General features: G+C 48.2%; 1 protein-coding gene across 2 annotated transcripts in view; it reads right to left on the reverse strand.

The window, feature by feature from the left end:
- Positions 1-7701: 7701 nt before the first annotated feature.
- Positions 7702-18782, reverse strand: part of LOC135921071 (uncharacterized) — a 35702-nt gene continuing 24621 nt past the window's right edge. The window contains exons 5-6 of one of the 2 annotated variants that reach the window (XM_065455390.1): positions 14614-14984; positions 7702-8836 (exon numbers count right to left, since the gene is read on the reverse strand). In XM_065455390.1, coding sequence (XP_065311462.1) covers positions 8591-8836; positions 14614-14984 — 617 coding nt within the window. In that variant the 3' untranslated portion in view covers positions 7702-8590. Of the gene's footprint in view, positions 8837-14613; positions 15018-18782 lie in introns of both variants that reach the window. The other variant, XM_065455389.1, reaches the window with a different exon arrangement.

Raw genomic sequence — 18782 nt, forward strand, 5'->3', positions numbered from 1 at the left:
AATACGCCGCAGTTGACCAAGAGGCAACAGCCCGCGCTAGCTGTTGTTGTTGTTGTTGTTGTTGTTGTCCTGAGTGGCCGTGGCACATACCCACAGTGGGGGATTGGCCAAGAATCGGGCGGTTTAATTAGGTGCCTAAAATAATAATGATAACAAGGGAGTTAACAATTTGGGCGTGTGAGTTTAAAAGTAAACGTTTTGTGTTTGGAGAAAAGAGGAAATAATCAGATAAAAACCGGGTATAAGATGATAATAATAATAACAATAATAATTAATAAAAGATAAGAAATAAAAGAAAGCTATGGTTGGGAGGGAGAACGATCAATCTAACATGGAAATCGATTAGTTTCGATGAGGTAATTTTGGATCGCCAAGCAAACATTTCTGTGGTTGAACCCAACAATGGAGGCTCCAAAAGATAGGATCACAGGCACTGATAAAGTCAGACCAATAGTGCGAAGCGGGATTTCGAGTAGTCGTTTTCTTATAATAGAAAAACGTCTGCAAGACAACAAGAAATGATCGATTGTCTCCGCTTCGCCACAGAATGAGCATAATGGTGAGGGGACCAGACCAGACCTGTGGAGGTAGAAGTTCAATGCAGGTATACGGCAGCGCAGCTTCGTGATGGACACTTCAATTTTCCGTGTTCGGCAAAAATTTCTGTTCCAAGGGTGCAGGAGATGTCCGTAATCCACAGAGTTAGTAATTGCGGAGCCTGATATTGACTGTATAATGATACTCCTGCGAAATCTAGCTGCAGTTACATAAGCAGTCAAAGGGCAGCAAGGAAGAATCGGGCCACTTATCGATGCCTTGGCTAGAGAGTCTGCAATTTCATTAATGATTAGTCCTTTATGGCCGGGAACCCAAATCAAACGCACGCTTCTCAAGTAACCAGGTACCAATGATTGAAATGTCCTCATCACGCGAGAATCACTAGAAGCAGTAAGCGATGAGCACAATGATAAAGAATCAGTAACTATCACGGCTGACGTAATTGATGGTCCTAATTTGCGTAATGCCAGCACCACGGCCATGAATTTGGCTAAAAAAATTGGTATGAAATCTGGCAGCCGAAGAGAAAATGTCCAATCGAGAATCGGGGAAAATATTCCTACACCTGACTTTTCTTCACATTTTGAAGCATCTGTAGCAATTACAACGTTTAATTGAAGGTTTTTCAGGTGATCTTGTAATATACCGCGCTAGCTTCCAAACGTCGTCTTCGTCTTCTTCCTTCTCGGCTCTTCGTCATTGGGAATACTACCACGTAGCAATATATTCATCGCCACGTCTGCTTTAGTAGCCAATATATTCGCCGAGACAGTAGCTGTGATCGAGAGACACAACTCAAGGCTGTCCAGCATGTATCAGCAGCTCTAGAGAGGCAGCTACCGCGCGAAACCGAGGAGAAGTGGGGCAGCATCCCCAGGAAGGGGGCGGCGGCCCTCTCGGACCCGCGGAAGTAGCGAGGGACCAAGACCTCGAGGGGCACAACGCACGAGACTGACGTAGTGGCCGCGTCGCGGTAAAAGCTTGTCCTCGCTGCGTGGAGGGAGTCTAACCGATTCTGCAGGCATTTTCAATAAAGTTGTTCTCTCTCTCTCTCTCTCTCTCTCGGTATCTTTGGAAGCGGCAAAGCCACCCCCACCTGCGTGTAATTTTTTTTTAAAGTCAGTGGACACCTTTTTCAACGCATGCAGCGAATTGCATGCGTTGAAATCCGCCAAGATATATCCACACTAACGGTAACATTATAGGCATAAAATATGTTTATTTTAATAAACACTTAGAAAAGCCCCCTCCTTAATTGATCATGAAATGAAAACTCTATTTATCCTCAGGGACATGTGGTAGTGATGTGTGACCGCTCGTGAGTAGCTCCTAGCCAGCTCCTTGTACAGCTCCTTGCACAGCTCCTAGTATGGTCGCGTTCATACAACTGGCTGTTTCTGCCTCCTTAATTAGTTTTGTTCCCTATCAAACACATAACGCTAGAAAACTATGAAAGCACGGTTCCCACCGCGACCGACAATCGGACGTATCGAAATTAGGTGCTACATTTTCGGTGTCAGCTGCTATCAATCGTTGCAGTGGTACCAGATTTTCAAACGGAGAAATGTGCATGACCTGTACAATTGTACATTCGCTTATGGCCGTGCTCGAACGTGGAAGCTCCGGCTGCACAAGAGCATTCCAAAGTTAGTCACAGCGTGCGCAGGAACGCGACTGGACCTTACCTAATTCACTGACGCCCTGAAGAGCGCTGAAAAAAAAAAGAGGACAAGCCTTTACGTTCGAAATGCCGTCACATTTCCATGATCCAACCATACTGCTGGTGCATACCTGCGCATAGCTAAATAAAACGCTTGAAAAAAAAATGAATTCATAATGCATTAAGCTCATGTATGCAGCCTAACAGCTTCACTGGTAATCCGTCCCCATATGAATGTTGCGGCCCCATGAATTTTTCGTGACATCGCGTGGGCTTTTAATGCGCCGCAAGTCATCTTTTTAAAGGTACAACCACGTCGATCAGGCGTATGTATACTTGTCTTACATTGCTTGGTGCATTTTTAAGCGCAGCTTTTGGGAGCCGGTTCCTGCGACGAGCGTTGTCTGTGGTGGCATAACCGAGCAAACGAGCGCAGCTAAGATGAAAAAATTTCAATTGAGTCAGTGTCAACGCCAGCGAGGGAGCTAGATATTGTATTGCAAATTAGGACATCGACCAAGCACTCCGTACAGATCGTTAACCAGCAAAGCTGAAACGTTATGCGCCGGTGTTTATCACCGTGCTAATCCCGACGGTTCATTAAACGACTACTTTTTAAGCTGCCGGATCCACAGCGCGCAGTTGCTGCTCGCGCATGGCTGCACGAGCCTGTTCTTGCGCCCGGGCTGCAGCATCGGCGCACAGCGTTGACGAGCTCGTTCGCCGTTCTGCTCACGGCGTTGCTGATCGAAAGCTGCCTGTTCCTCAGGAGTATGTATGACGCGCGGTCTACCCATTTCGGAGCTGGAGAGAAAATGCTTCGCGCGCGCGCTCGGCTAGCCACATTTAGCTTCGCTGTAATAATAAGGCGCTCAAGTAGAATGTCAGGAGGAACGATTTTATTGCAAGTATTGCATAACAGGCACGCACTGAAACGATGTTATAAAGTAGATTTGTTTAGCACTCAAACCATCAAATAAGCAATTCTTACCAATAAAGAAAGCGTTAGACGCCCTTTCTATGTGGCGGACATTATCAACCAGTGACTGGAAACAATTTATTTTTCTGCTTCCATCTCCTTTTCCTCCTTCGAATGTTTCCTGTACTTCCGGCTAGTAATCTAGTTTTACCTCAATCAGCATCAAAACTATTGTCCTTTGGCGCGTATTTATCGAACTATTTATTATTTATCGAACTATTTCTTGCTATAGCACTTATATGGGCAGTCCAGGCGCATTCCCGCCTTCGCCGTCGCTGTGGCGTTCCGTATGAAGTCCAAGTGCAATAACACCGTGGCCGCGCACCGTATGCTCTAGCTGCGAGAGAAAGCGTCCGAGGGGGAGCCGAGGATGGCGGCATCGGCGTAATCTCGCGTGCGTGCACGAGGAAGGAAGGCGGCCAGGAAGCGCGCCATTTTTACAGCGCGCAAGGCGCCGGGGATGGGGATGGGAGGCGGGAGGGGAGGGGGGTTGTTCTAGTCTGGCGGCGGCAGCATATGGCGCCGACGCGCTGGCTCTATATTCAAAGTGATCTGCGCACTCAGTAGAGAGTACAGCTGCGCCGAGCGCTCACAGCTTCGTATGCGCTGTGTCCTTGCCACTTAGTTCGTTTTGATGCAAACAGGCAGCACGAAGGTCAATTCGCTCGCTGCTGCTGCAGCTCTTCCTCGCGCCAGCGTTTTGTTTTGACAGAGAGTGTCAGCGTTCATCGAGTGAGATGTGTTTATGCCTAGCCCCTCATGCCATTGACCACTGCAGGTCCTTATTCCCAAGGGAAGAACAGTACCAACAACGAAAATGAGGACACGCCGATGCAATTTAACCATCAGTGCCCCGACTGGCGCACAGCATGCCTCCCACGGCCAAGCCCCTCTTCTACGAAATTCGGGCTCATGAAGAGGCACGCCCCAAATACCTAGACAGGACGACGATGCCGAACTGCGAGGCCTGTATCTCACCCGCGAATGAATTGGATAAGCGGGCCGTGTACAACTCGCTTCTGGCCTTCTCTGACGAGTCTGGTTTGCTCTTCCGAGTGTAAGGCCCACGCACACAACTGGCTGAACATCAACTGCTTACCCTCCCTTTCAGCCTATTGCCACGCCTGTACTCCCCAAGCCCCCCAACATAGGCCAAAGCGCCAGCCTTTCTAATAAAGGTTGCATTCGTTAATTCATGCTTGCCTGTGTCCGCGTGACACCCTGCTTGTTGATTCAGCTAGAAAGCAAATGTTTGCGAGTTTATACGGCCCATAAATTTAATATCCTTACTTCGTATAGCCGTCTAGTAACTTGCTATAGCAATAGATGCTTCGCCGTTCGGGCGAAACGGTGACTTTTTTTATTAACAACAATCCCTTCGATTTTATTTTGCACAGAAGATAGCTATGTGCGCACCTGCTCTACACCAACTTACACCGCACAAAATAGCAAAAAAAAGTAGGCGCATAATATGGGGCATTGCTAAAGGCGCAGTGGTTAATTATGTGCCAGGAGAGCTATGACTGGCTGACGCCATGCTCTGCAGTCTACCTATAAATTTACGCCTAGGCGAAAGAACTTATTTGAAGGCAGCGGTAAAATGAGAAAGGCGGCATAGGAAAGAGATCAAAAGAAACAAAAGCCACGTCTCCTCCACTTCTCCACCACAAAGGTGCACCACGTCAACAGAAGAAGGCGAGATGCATAGGTAGGCAAACGAATATATACTGGTTTATACTCGCTCTACATTCATTTCACAGTCGATAGGTAGATACGTTGGTGATTACCAAAGACTGTGAGTGGATGTATGAACGGGGGTGAATACGGCTGAGTATGAGTAGACGTCGGTACGAACGAAATTCGGGGACGGTGATTCTGAGTGGACGTTGATACGGACCTTAGTGACTGTCAGCGTGTGTGAGTGGGCGTATGTATGCGGGTTAGTGCCAGTAAGTATGAGTGGAAGAGACTATGAACACGGGTGAGTGCGAGTGGGAGCCGTTGAGTTAGTGCCATCGAGCATCAGAACGCATCCATGAGTGTGAGTACGTAGCCTGCGAAAATATTAGTGAAAGAGTATGAGTGAGTTTACGCTTATTATGCCTACCTATTCCAATATGAAATAGCGTTGACACTGAAGCAAGTTTTCTTGGCCAAAGTCAGGTTGCTAGCTAGCTTCGGCGAATATTTGCTCCAACTGATACCAGACGAAATAATGTAAGGCTTGCTGCATATAATATTGACATAACTATCTCATTTTTGCTATCGGTTTCGTTTGTTTTACATGCACTGAAAATAATCATGTCCGTTTCCTTGCAAATATATTCAAGTGTTTTTCCCCGCGTTCTTTGCACTAAGTCGGAAGACTCGAAGCGGTGTGATTACGTGGTCATGCGCCAACTCCAGCGAAGTCGTCACTTCTCGTGAAAACGCGCTGTCCGAAGCTATCAGAATACTTCATGTGGTTCACAATTTTATTTCATTGGTGTTCAGCACCTTGCTGACATTCATACTGGAGTTTTTTTCTGTGCGAGTTTGTATTAATAAAGACCAATGTCCAAGTCTAAAGTCCAAAGTCAAAATGCCACTCTAGTTCACTTGTCCATACACAGAAATAAAACTGCCGCATTTGAAGGGAAGAGAACTGAAGGATCTGGAACGCAATGACACCATTTGACGGGCGTCGTAGTTCCCGCTACGTGTAGGAAGAAAAGCAAGAGGAAGATTCCCGCAGCAGGTCTTTGCATAAAAGCAAGCAGCCTCGTCGACAAGTGAAGAAGCGCTATTTACTGACGTAAACCAATACAATAGGTATTCAGACTTGAAAAAAAAAATTACATAAGCACAACACGTAGACTTGAATAAATATATTTTATTTCCTCAAAAGGCATTCTAAGTTGCAAGTGCAGGCAGAGACTAGAGACAAGGAGTGCCTCACAAATGTTCCTGCCCTCCAGCACAGGTGTGGAAGCACAGCGCAAACAGGTCACATTTTGCTACACGTCAAACCCGTATACACTTGTGTCAGCACGGCGCATTTAAAGAAATGACGTTTTAATAGACCTTAAATATGAGTCTATAAAAATTCTGCATATACAAAAGAAATCAAGTTGTCTACACTCTTGCTGTCGACTGCCGCGACTGCTTATGTACTTGTATTGGTATATGCGTAAGGATCTTACACTGTCTACATATAGCTAACTTAACACTTTTGATGTATTAAGAGTATTCCCAAACGCTTGCGCGCAGAAGGCCCATAAGCCGGGGCGTACAAAAAGTACATATTATTGAGTATTGACCCTGCCTTGTGCTTTGTGGCGAAACACTTAGGGAATTCGCAAAGACTAGATACATTTTGCGAGGGTACATTAAAAATGTACTTTATTTGGCCCATGGCAGTAGCTTATTGAGAATTCCCCATCGATTGCTCGTAAAACCTTTCAAGGCAGTTCAAGGGCTATTAGGCGTACTGCTGCTAAGCGCATGGTAGCAAGTTCAATTTTCGTCAGAGGGCGTGCCACATAATGCTGCGAGCTATTAGGGACCCTACTCCAAGCGCAAGGCAAAAAACGCTGGAGCATCGTGCTTTGAGTCCTCGCTAAAGAACGACAATTTGTAGAAAATGAGCTGCGAACCCGGCACTACGGCATCTCTTGTTTCCCCTGCGTTGCTTTGGGACGTTCTTGTTGCCTTATCTCATCACATAAACAGCGTATAAGAATAACTCGTAGCTAAACACGAGGTTGTACCTGGCCAGGCACAATTTAGTCCCGCGAGTCAATTCACCTCATGATGACCCGTATGCGATCGTCACGCATGACCCAGCCTGTCAGCGCTGTCAGGCTGCATGAAGAGGTATTCTATACGGCGCATCACCCGATCTTTGACAAAACTAAGCGGTCATAAATTGTGCCGCCATCTGCGCTGCCTTGCATTCTAAAGTTTTTCTTGTGCATATAAAACGAATCATTCTTTCCACGCTCCATTCATGGGCACTTGCTTTTCCATTTCACGGTGTTAATTAGCATACTCGCTAAATTAGTTTCAAGCGCACCGCGTGAACGCTTCACTGGTGGAGGCGTTCTGTCACGTACATATTATAAAAGTTTCGCTTCGATATGTATGTTTCATTTCACAGAAAGAAACACTTTGAAATTACCATGCTTTCATGCTCTTAAGTGTCGTGTTTATGCCTACTACAAATACAAAAGAAACCACACGTCTTCGCTTCACAGCAATTGCCGTAAAAGGCACCAGTGAATAGCGCTAAATTGCTTTTACAAAAGGTAAACTTTCATGTTACTATGAAAGCAGCCATTGACAATTCCGTGCGCATCTCATCTACAAACAGCATTAAGCCAACGCTGTGTAAACTTCGGCACAGTGGTATGTCCATATATATCAATCATATATGCATTATTAACGCTATTACAAAAACTTATATAGGTACATCTGGCCGCATTCTTCCGCCGACTAAGAGGAATTATGGGGCATGCGAAGAATAGAACACCTGCCTCAATATGTCAATAGGCGACTCTTGGTTTCTCAGCGACTTCTTTATACCAGCCTTCGTGTTCATGGTGAATGCACAAAGCGTCTATCTTACAAACTCTTCTATCTTGCCCTGGGTCCCCTTTCTGTGCTATGTGCCCCTCCTTCCATCACGAACAGAAATCAAGTCGTCCAACTTGCTCTGCTATTCCAGCGGTCACATTTATTCACTCCGACTTTGCGGAAAACAAGACAAGTCAAGCCTCACGATGGCCGTGATGAACAGAAAACAGCGTGAGCACGAAACATCAACCGCACAAATCACCATCGCGGAAAGCGCGCAACGTGAGCAACACCGCTTTTATAATGCGACGTATTTGTAGCAGTCAGAAGAAAACACCGAACTGCGTGGGCACGTTGTAAACGGCTGGCGCACTGGGAACTCGACAAGCTGCGCCGAACGTTTATGCGAAGAAAACGCCCGCTACAGTTGCGCGCGGTCGCTTCGGTTTCTTCACGCAAGTATACTGTTGGCCATTTCGGCAGCACTGCGCAGCAGCAAGAAAAGCGATAAAGAACAAACAAAGAAGCGATACGAACAAAGTGAGGTTAACTACTACAATGATTGCTCTCGTTGGCTATCTTACGTGGCGGTTACGTGGCGAGCGCAATTAGAAAGGAGAATCGCGGGAAGTACTTAAACGAGTACAGCATGCATTCTATTTATATCGAAGAAAACCACTCACACGCAAACTGAATTGCAGCATGCATCGCAAAAATACACATCACATGCTGAGCGTTGTCGTGGCAAAATATCGCAACGTCTCCACGCTTGCGTAAGACGAAACGCTGCGCTGCGTCGGCGCGTTGACAAAAGTCGCATCGCGACGGCCGCGCACTGCTCAACAGAGCGCGGGCTCCGAGGGTTTGGAGCAGTTGAACGCCAGCGTGTAGATGGGCAGCGTCGCGAGGGCCAACCGAGAGAGCCTGGCCGCGTCCTCGGGCTCGCCGCACAGCGTGCGCAAGAAGCGCATGACGAAGAGCCTCGTCGCGAGCGCGTTGTGGGCGACGTCCGGCTCTCGAAGCGCGGCCGCCTTGTGCGCAGTCTCGAGCACCCACGCTGTCCTCAGCACGGTCGCCCGCTCAACCTGCGACACGACGCGAGAAAGTCTCTCGGAACGCGTTCTCTACGTGTGTGCGCAACATCACTGGGGTATTCGTGCCTTCTCGTACTCGCATGTAATTAGCATTTTTATGCGAAGCATACTAACCGCACAACCACGCTCTTCCTTGCTGCGCCGCGCGCGGCCGCGTAGCTACCATATGACGTCATAACAGCTGCAAAAGCGGAGGCTCAACTCGTGCGCTCGCTTGCGGCCGCGTAGCTACATAGCCGGGTCTCAGCTCGTGCGCTCGCCTGCATGAGTTGTTTCTTCGTCTAGCCGAACCAAATATAGCCAAGCAACAGCAGTTCACCAGGCTAAACAGTGGTTCAACAACTAAAATAAAGGCTAGTATGCTTCGCATTCTGGGCTTAACCTTAGCTAAGCCACAGCCATTTCTTTTTTTATTTTTTTTTTTTGCTTGAAATACCTTACGGGACCGAAAGGGCATCGAGCAAGGCGTACGAAGAAGGATATTATAAGGAAATGCAAAATATATACTGGGCAAAAAAGGGAAATGCAAAGCATCGTGCAGAGCTAGGGCCAAAAGGCAGGAACGGACAAAAGTGCAAGGTATACGCAACATCATCATTGGAGAAGTATATAAATGCAGCACAGATGCCAAGCACAGAACTAAGTAGTGAAACAGCAGCTGTTTATAATTGAAATGGGAAGTATTGTAGACGAACCAAGAAGCCAAAAAGCAACACAATAGCAAACACACACACACAAAATGATACACAAGACAAACCTCACTGAAGCCATGATATACACCCGTGAGCAAAAGTATACGGACCACAACGTCACTGAAAAAGCAGGACTTCTTTGTAATTAACACGCATAAAGGGAAACTGACGAGTGCACTAGAAAATATCTAATGCCAAGTTTGGACCGCAGTCTTTAATTTCAAGTTGCATTCCCTGACAGAGGAGAAAGTTAGTTTTATCGCGAAATTGCTGCTTCGCAAACTTTTGTTCACGGGTGTATCTAGAAAGCATTCGCGTATGCAGCTGATAACTAAACGGTCGACGGTTGAAGATGGATGCGCTTATAGCGGGAAGATAACACGAAAGAACGGTGGCACGTGGGACGGCTGATGAATTGTAGAATTGTGTTCTTCCTTGTATGCGCTTGACGCTGCAGTGACTATACACAAGCGGCGCGAAATACGTGAGCGCGCTTCGAGAGGGAACGTATGTAGCAGGTCCATTAGGCGTCAAAATATCTCAATGCATGCACGCTTGCTTAGCCTCAGTGTTGCCCTACGCTGACAAACAAGGCATAGCGGCGGCCATCCACTGTTCAAGATAGCGCACCGCCCGCTTACTCTGCAAAGGATGTGCTGGTTTAATGAACATAACGTATTTGGGACGAAATGACAGCTGTTGCTGACGAAAATTCATGGTAGTGCCAAGTGTTATAAATAATAAGGGCGATAATCACCGTCATAATTATAAACAAGGTGTCACTAATAAGTTATTTCAAATAACAGTTTTAGGCGAATGCAATTCGAGTATTCACGTACGTCAGAGCTTACATAACGTTTTGTTGGGTTGCTTAGCACAATATTGTGCTAAGCACTCAATACGTGCCCTAAAGTACACTGCTGTTCAAGCAAACGCTGTTTCAAACTTGCGGTTCTTTGTTTTTTCACCATGCGGAAACAGCTTTTCCGACGTATTTCCAGCGTTGAGTCACTCACTCGTGGGTGCACCCACGAGTGAGTGACTCAACGCTGGAAATAACGAAACTTGAAACGTCATGCAGCGGCATCTGCTGTTATCGGGAAGCGTGCGCTGCTGTGCGTTGACAGGCGTGGGTAGTTTCGTCAGTTTCGTGGTCCGCGTTAACTGTGTGCTTGTGCTCCGCGATGTTTCACCCGTTTCACGACTTGTACCGCTCGTCCAGTGGTGCACGAATATCGCAAAAACGAGCCCTGCAAGATTGTTCCGGGTGCCTAAAGACGGTGAACGCGCAGACCCAAGGACATCAGAAGGCGCATGTACACGAACACAGCCCTGTCCACGTGTGTGCTCCATGAGCCTCCGGACGTCGTTGCGCCTTGATTGTGCTACACTTCCCTCTTGCCGGTAGAGAAAGCTGACAAATAGATGTTCCTCCTCATTGTCGCCTGGTCTATGACTTGTTTTTTTCTGTGCCGAGTCTCATTCTGCAACTTCAGTAACTCGCCCAGCTTTCCATTCCGCCCTCAGTGCTTTTTCTCTGTGTCACGTCCTACAAACGTACTAACAGCTGAAAAATTACTCTTCGTGTTTGTGTATTATCTCAGTAATCGCCAATGGGAAAACCGCGCGAACAACCTTCAGGTGCAGGCATGGTGCGCTTTTTATTTTCTTCTGGAAAGCGTGAGCATTGCAAGTCTCCAGTATGCAGATTTTTGCAGCTCGTGTTCATTATACAAAGGAGTGCCCAGTAGGTACGACTTAGTGCCTTAAGTGACGTAATTTTACTGCTAAGCATTGCATTCGGGGCGAAAAAAGAAGTCGTGCTGTTGGCTTATTTTACCTGGTCTTTGATTGATGAATAGGCCTTTCTGCGAATGTTTTCTATGTGCTGCTGCAAAAGCCGACTACCTTCTGTTCCCCTTGCCACCGTTACTCAAGTTGTGGTCAAGTGCAAAATAATGTGATAATGTGTGTTTCAGTTTTTAGTACAATGTTATTTTTTTCTGCCATGTTTTTTTTTTCAATTTGTTCAGCAGTAACGAACATGTCAAGCATTTCATATACTTTCGTGCAGATTTATCAGTAAGCTCTTTTTTTTTGTATGGCTGTCAATCAAAGAATGTTAGCATTTTATTATATATTTAGGTATTTTGCGTGCCATTGTGTTTGCCATTACCAGTGAGTTTTCCCTTTCTATAGTAGTCATGACTAAGTCATACACGTCGTCCAGTTTTGTGCACTGCATATATCAGAAACTCGTCTACATTTCGGTCTTGAAGGCGTTATATAAAAATTTTTATACGAAGCATATTACTAGAGCTCAACCCAGCTCCTCAGGCGCGGCGGTGTCGCCTTCAATACCACGTGACACCGTGACGTCACGACAGAGGAGAAACGGGGCTCCAACTCGCGCCGTCGCTCGCGGCATCACCTTCAAGGCTGACCACGTGACACCGTGACGTCACGACAGAGGAGAAACGGGGCTCCAACTCGCGCCGTCGCTCGCGGCGTCGCGGCGATATATAAGCAGCTGCGCTTGCCTCTGCTAGACACTCACGAGGTGAGATGCCTCCTGGAGACTGAGCTGCTCGTTGGAATGAGAAGCGAAGTTGCGGCGTGCTACAGAGACTGTTTCTAGGTGGTTTTGCTACGGCGCAGCGACTACGCGCCCCGCATCGGACGAGGTGAGCGTCGAGCAACGCAGCGTTCGGCGCGACAACGAAACGTGCGCCTGAGCAAGCGCCGCACGCCTGAGCCGACGCCTACGACACCGGCTTTTCTGCGACACTAGCTCTCAACGCTGTCGGGTTAAAATAAAGGCGAGTATGCTTCGCATCCTGGGCTTAACCTTAGCTAAGCCACAGCCATTTTTTTTATATGTTTGTGTAGATGAAACGGCCTTCGCGGTTTCAAGCGCATTTTTTGTTATTCTACCGTCTGCGAACTTTTGTGTTTAGTACTCTTGTATATGTCATGCACCTTTCCCTCTTGCTCATTTTTTGAGCGTGTATCACACAACGATACAAGAAAAATCTGCTTTCGGAAACGAATCAATAAAGCGAGACTTGTGTTGGAAGTGGAATTTTTTTATGCGCCGGCACATGCTGGTGTAAGTATGGGCAACACTGCGTGCATTCCATCGCATAGCCCACGGCGCAGCACGCGCCAGCTCGCAAGCAATGCCAATGCGTGGCGTTGCGCGCGCATTGCTTGCGAGCTGGCGCGTGGTGCGCCATAGCGCGCGCGCGATAAAAAAAAAATAACGCGCCCCGTACAGGTAAAAAAAAAGCAAGCTGCGCGCGCGGCATGGGGGAAAGGGGAAAGGAAATGGACCGGGTCGGCATAATAACAAAAAGACGAGAAAAACGTTTGGGAGAGGAGGTGCCGCGCGGCTGCTGTTCTTGTTGCCATGACATCGTAAACAATCGTGGGCGCCACCATTTGGCTTCTGCGTCGCCCTGCTGTTAGGGCCGTAACTGAAGGGGACCTTGGCGCTAGCGTCGAAAGAGCGTCTGCTCGAAAACAGCCAAGGGCATCCTTGCGGAGATTCACCCCTGTATTTTGGCCACAGTGGTCACATTTCTTTGGGGGCGAAATGCAAAGATGACCGTGTACAGTACAATGGCTGCACGTTAAAGAACCTCAGATGGTCAAAATTATTCCGCAGTCCCCCACTACGGCGTGCCTCATAATATTATGGTTGTTATGGCATGTAAAACACCACAATTTAATTTTTAACGCCTGATAAAAGAGAGCACACCGTAGATGTAAAACGCAGAAACGTATACTGATCGAAACAACCGCTACAGCGAGTTCAATTGTAGCATCTGAAAAAACAAGCTTTATTTTACTAATTGCGGATGGCAGAATTTTGATTTAGCTCCCTATAGTAGTCTTACGATTACTGGAAATTATTAGCTTAAATTAATTGAAGCACGATTATTACAAATTTGAAATTCTGCACCATAAACAGAGATTTTTGTAAACTTCAGCTGTTATGTATTTCAAGTGCGGAAAACTTGACACGTGAATTTACAACTTACGTGAAATTCGTACAATACTTACGAGGGCTTTCCGAGTCCAACACACTCGCAAATTAGTGGTGTATTGAGACCGTTGTATGCTACATCAACACTGTCCACCGTAGATGTCTCAATCGGTACAAGCAACAGAATTTCGATATCGTTACCTATTAAGGCTCAACCAGACGTACGCGTTCCAATGCGTCCGCACACGCCGCACTGACTCGACGTCGCGTCGCGCCCGACGGAGGAAGAGGGCGCGCACCCAAACGATGCACGAGTTGCCGCGCGTAGCCGCGCGTCTCGCCGCGGCGGCGCAGTGTTGCTAGCTTGCCATGTTCAAGGCAGTCTAGCCTTCGCTTAACGGACACGTTAAGCATGTGTGTTACATATTGCAAGAAAACACAATAAAAGCGGGGAAGGCGAAGCTAACTTCATCACAGACTTCACGACGCGCGCGTGGAGCCGGAGAGATTGCTCAAACACATCACGCTAGGCATCTCGGAGACGACGAGCGCGCCACCTGTCGCTGTCATGACAAAATGCCGCACCGCCATACGCGGCGCAGCCCAGCCGATGCTGACACCTCCCATTCTAGCCACCCTACCCGGGCTTGCCTGAACGTCGCGCGATGAGTCGTTCCAGAAGTGACGTTGGCTTGCCGTGGTCATGTGAGGTGCGTCATGCTACTGACGCGAGCGGCAGCTTCCGGCGCGGGCGCGAAAAACCTAGCGGTTGTAGGTCTCGACGCCGCCGCGCGCCTACACGCGAAACAGCCTCCGCGCCTTACGCCGTACGCGCCCAGGCGTGGTGCAGCGCGTGCGGGCGCATTGGAACGCGTACGTCTGGTTGAGCCTTTACGATAGGTACGGGGAAACCTGCACGCAAGCATTTGCACGGGAACTTCCCGTAGTTAATCGCACACGCTAAGCACGTGACGCCTGTGAGTAGCGCTGTATGTAGGAAACTCAACAGCCGGTGCGAAGTGAAACTACACACGAAACAATCGCTCGCGCCACGAGTGTTCGACACACTCCCAAAAACGCGCGCATACCTCGCCAAGCGCGACTCCCATGTTCGCGCTCACGTAGCTGGCCAAGCAGCTCGCGGGGGTTGCCAGGTCCACTCGCGAAGAAAGCGCGTCGAACACTTCGCCGGCCAGGAGCGTTCCCAGGCTGGCGTAGTTGAGGACCTTGCGGTTCGAGTCGGTGTAGTATACGTCCGGCAGCAAGAGGTTCACGAATTCCCGGCCACCCGCCACCACGTCGACCGTAGACGTGTCGTTGCTCCCACACAGACCGTGCGAGCCGGCGCTTTGCTCTGCCATCGTCGCGATGTGGACCAACTCGTCACGTCCCACGGCTACTCCGGAACGTGAAAGCAAGATCATGTTCGCGACGAAGTCGTCCCCGTACTCCGGCACGGCTGGAACGGGAACTCTCGATTGGTTAAACAGGTCTGAAATAGAGAAGAAGCGTCGTTCTTGCGAATATATCTTCAAATCGGTTGAAATAAGGTACCGAAATGACATTCAGAGCCACGATGATTAAAGGGGTCCTGAACCACCCATCAGGCTAGGTATAGAAATACAGTCCGCAGACAGCCTGCGCTGCTTGCGAACATCTAAGCCATATTTTGCAGTCGCGCGCGGCGCGTGGAGCTCGCAACCGGCACGCGAAGTCACGTGCTTCTCAAACACTCGCTTTTCAAACCTGGCCTTCTCGGCACCCGCGCCGATCCGGCCGGCGGCTTGCGTATGTCGTCAAACGCAAGGCGCCCATAGACGGCTGCTATTAGCTGATAGCTGACATCAATCAAGAAGGGCGTTTGGATCAGTGCACCTCTTCCTACTCTTACTCCGTGTATTTATTGACGCAGTTTAACAAACCGACTGAAGTAAGCAAAGCTCTGCTTTAGAATTTCGATAAAAATTGCTCACTTCCGGAAGGAGCCGAGTATCGTTTGACCATGCGCGGTCGCGGGTATACCCGCGTAGGAATTCAACTTTGGCCACCCTACCTATCGGAGCCGAAGCCTTTGGCCGGTCTCGCTAATTTCGATCACTTTTGAACACTCAAATACAGCCTCGAACCACGCGAAAGGTATGGTCCGACCACGCGTAGCACTGACCACCTCGCGTTCTTTATCATGCACCTAAATCTAGATGCATGAGCTGTTTTCATATCGCCCTCATCAAAACGCAGACCTACGCGACCGGTAACCAAACCCGCGTCTTTGTGCCCAGCTGCAGGACGCCAAATAGTCATTGCGCCACTGCGCTACTGCGGCGGGTGCTTCTGGAGCAATATTTCCTACTGTCAACTTGATTTTATCAAGCAACTTCGATTTTGCAAAGCATTGCGTTCGCTTTTGCTGAAGCTTGTGGCGGCTCCTAGCACTCTGTCTTCTTTCAGATGTCACAAATAGAGCATCCGGAAGAAGAAACCAGCTCCTGTACCGACCGTAGCGGCGGCGAAACTTGCTCTTCTTGCTTTTTTCAGTGACTCTAGAAGAGCCTGCTCTATAGGGTAGGTTTGCGAAACATAGCTGAACCTTTCCGGCTCAATTATTCCTGTAAAATTCTTAATCTTTCACAAGGATTACTCACTACAGAAAAACAAAAGCTTCACTGCTAATTACGATACCCTCTATGCGAAATTTTAGCACAGCTGTATACGTGCTTTCATTTCGCGATATATTGGCTGACGCCGCGCACAACCTGTCTCGTACTGCAAGTTGCAAACTGGGCGAAGTGTCGCGCGACTGCCTCGCTAATCTGGAGATCGCGAGATCCAGCGTGTGGGTGGCGCGTGGGCGCGATGCAGACCAGCCGCCGCTGGCAGACATCCTCAGACGACGCGCGCTACTGTGGCGCCATCTTGTTGGCCATCGTCTCCGCACTAGGACTTTCTTCTCACCCACCCTCCTCCTCCGCTGTCAGCCTCGTGGTGCCGCTGCACCCTTCACCCCCCACTTTCCTCCTCGCGTGTTCCATCCGCCACTGCACTCCACGTTCATCTTTCGCAGCGCTCGTTCGCTCGGTTACGCCGACGCACCCGACAGGAAGGGAGCCTAAAAGCTGCTCTGTAAAACGCAAATCAGGAACTTCTGCGAGATATCACGGCAGCAACAACCACAGTTGCGTAATTTACAACGAATCGGTGTGACGAATAACGCCTCTTCCTGAAATTTTGTGGATGTGCATGTGTACCGATTTCTCCGCTCTGCAACGTATTTCGAGTTTCTTCGTGTCACGCTGAGTCGGCTGCTTACGAATTGCACCTATACTCCCTCCGCATAGCTTGTGCCCATTTTTCTAGCTCTTATGGTTGTGAATTGGAAAGCATGAAGTACCAAAAGCTAGTTTGGGCCGATAACCGACACTGTAACGCAGTGGTGTGAAGATTACATGCTTGAGCTGCCATTCATCGGCTAACAACTACTATTACATGAATCCTGCATTTGTCTGTCTGTTACGTGCTATTCTCGTTTTTTTTTCTTTGTCAGCTTAAAAACATCTCTCCATCTCAGATATTTCCACACCTTTCTAGCTTCCAGTTACACGCGTAGATTACAGCGCTATAGACGTGTTTCTACTTCTGCCCACCACCTACGTAGATCCTCCTCCTGATATTTGCCGAATTCATGAATGAAGCCTCCGCTGTGTGGCGAGAAGCTTCACGGCTAACATTTTTCTTATTCTTTTTTTTTTCACGTTCAAAAGTGCGGATCTAATCAGGTTATTACTCGAATACCGAGATTCACACCACAAAAAGTAAGCATGAAACTGAACTCAAAGTACAATAAAAGCACAACAAAAAGCCATCGCGTACACCTGTCGATCGCCCGGTATGTGAGCGGGCGTCACATACCGGGGCTGCGGGGGCTGCGCAAGGCGCTGCTCAGCGCGACCACTTGCGTTGGGAGGTGATCTGACCGTAGATAGCTGACCGTAGATAGCTGGTGGCTTCATGTCATCTGGCGCGCCTAGTTCGCGTTGAAGCGAGACGGTGGTGAAAAGTATTTATTGGGCTATATATGCAGAGAGGCGCTCGGGGTGAGACCTCTAGTGGGTCGCACCCCTTGCAACACCGGAGGCGGCATGAAGGGGAATTCAGTCGCCGCTGCTGCCACTCTTCCTCACGCCAGCGTTCTGGCAGCGAGTGTACGCGGTCATCGAATGAAATGGTAGAGTGTATAAGCGCGACTTGGACGAGGACGAAGAAAGAAACAGATACACAGACACGGCGCTTCACTTTCAACTAGATATTTTATTTTCGCACGCATCGATAAATATATACCGTGCGAGCGGAAACAAACGTGACAGCAAAAAAGAACATTGAGTGGTACATTTCGTTGAACCGGACACGTGTGCAAGGCAAGGGAAGAAAGGGAAAAAACATCTACTACAATTGTCCCGAAGACAAGCCAAGGAATCGTATCTCCTTTTCCGAAAGTGATACCGAAGGTTTGCTTACGCACTTTTGCTGTAATTTTGCTATCTCGTGTGCCTCTACAATCTCCCTCGTCATCCTGCTATGAGCCTTATAAAGAACGGAAGTGCTTTCAAACATGGGCTTGCAGGAACAATCTCGGCAGTGAATGCCCAAGTGACCCGAGATTACCTTATTGACATTGTATTGATGCTCCCTTAATCTATCGTTGATGCATCTGCCGGTTTGACCAATATACGTATTTCCGCATGAAAGGGGGATGGCATAGACAACGTTATGAGTACAGGTTACAAATTGTTGGCGATGTTGGGTAGTAGATGTTTTTTCCCTTTCTTCCCTTGCCTTGCACACGTGTCCGGTTCAACGAAATGTACCACTCAATGTTCTTTTTTGCTGTCACGTTTGTTTCCGCTCGCACGGTATATATTTATCGATGCGTGCGAAAATAAAATATCTAGTTGAAAGTGAAGCGCCGTGTCTGTGTATCTGTTTCTTTCTTCGTCCTCGTCCAAGTCGCGCTTATACACTCTACCATGGATTCTAACCAACTAGCCCGCCAGCGTGTTTTAACCGAATGAAATGGCTTCATGTTTGCCTGCGCGCGCGCCACCGCGCTTCTTAATTTAGTTAATAAGCGAATGTTTACTACACTTTACACAGCTAACAAAACCACTAAGCTTACAGAGCATAGCTGCCTTAATATATTTGCTATCGCATTCAATACTTCGCCTTTCGAATGAAGCTGTGACTTTTTTTTCCTCAACTACAA

The sequence above is a fragment of the Dermacentor albipictus genome, chromosome 2 (genome assembly GCF_038994185.2).
Source record: "Dermacentor albipictus isolate Rhodes 1998 colony chromosome 2, USDA_Dalb.pri_finalv2, whole genome shotgun sequence".
Lineage (NCBI taxonomy): Eukaryota > Metazoa > Arthropoda > Arachnida > Ixodida > Ixodidae > Dermacentor > Dermacentor albipictus.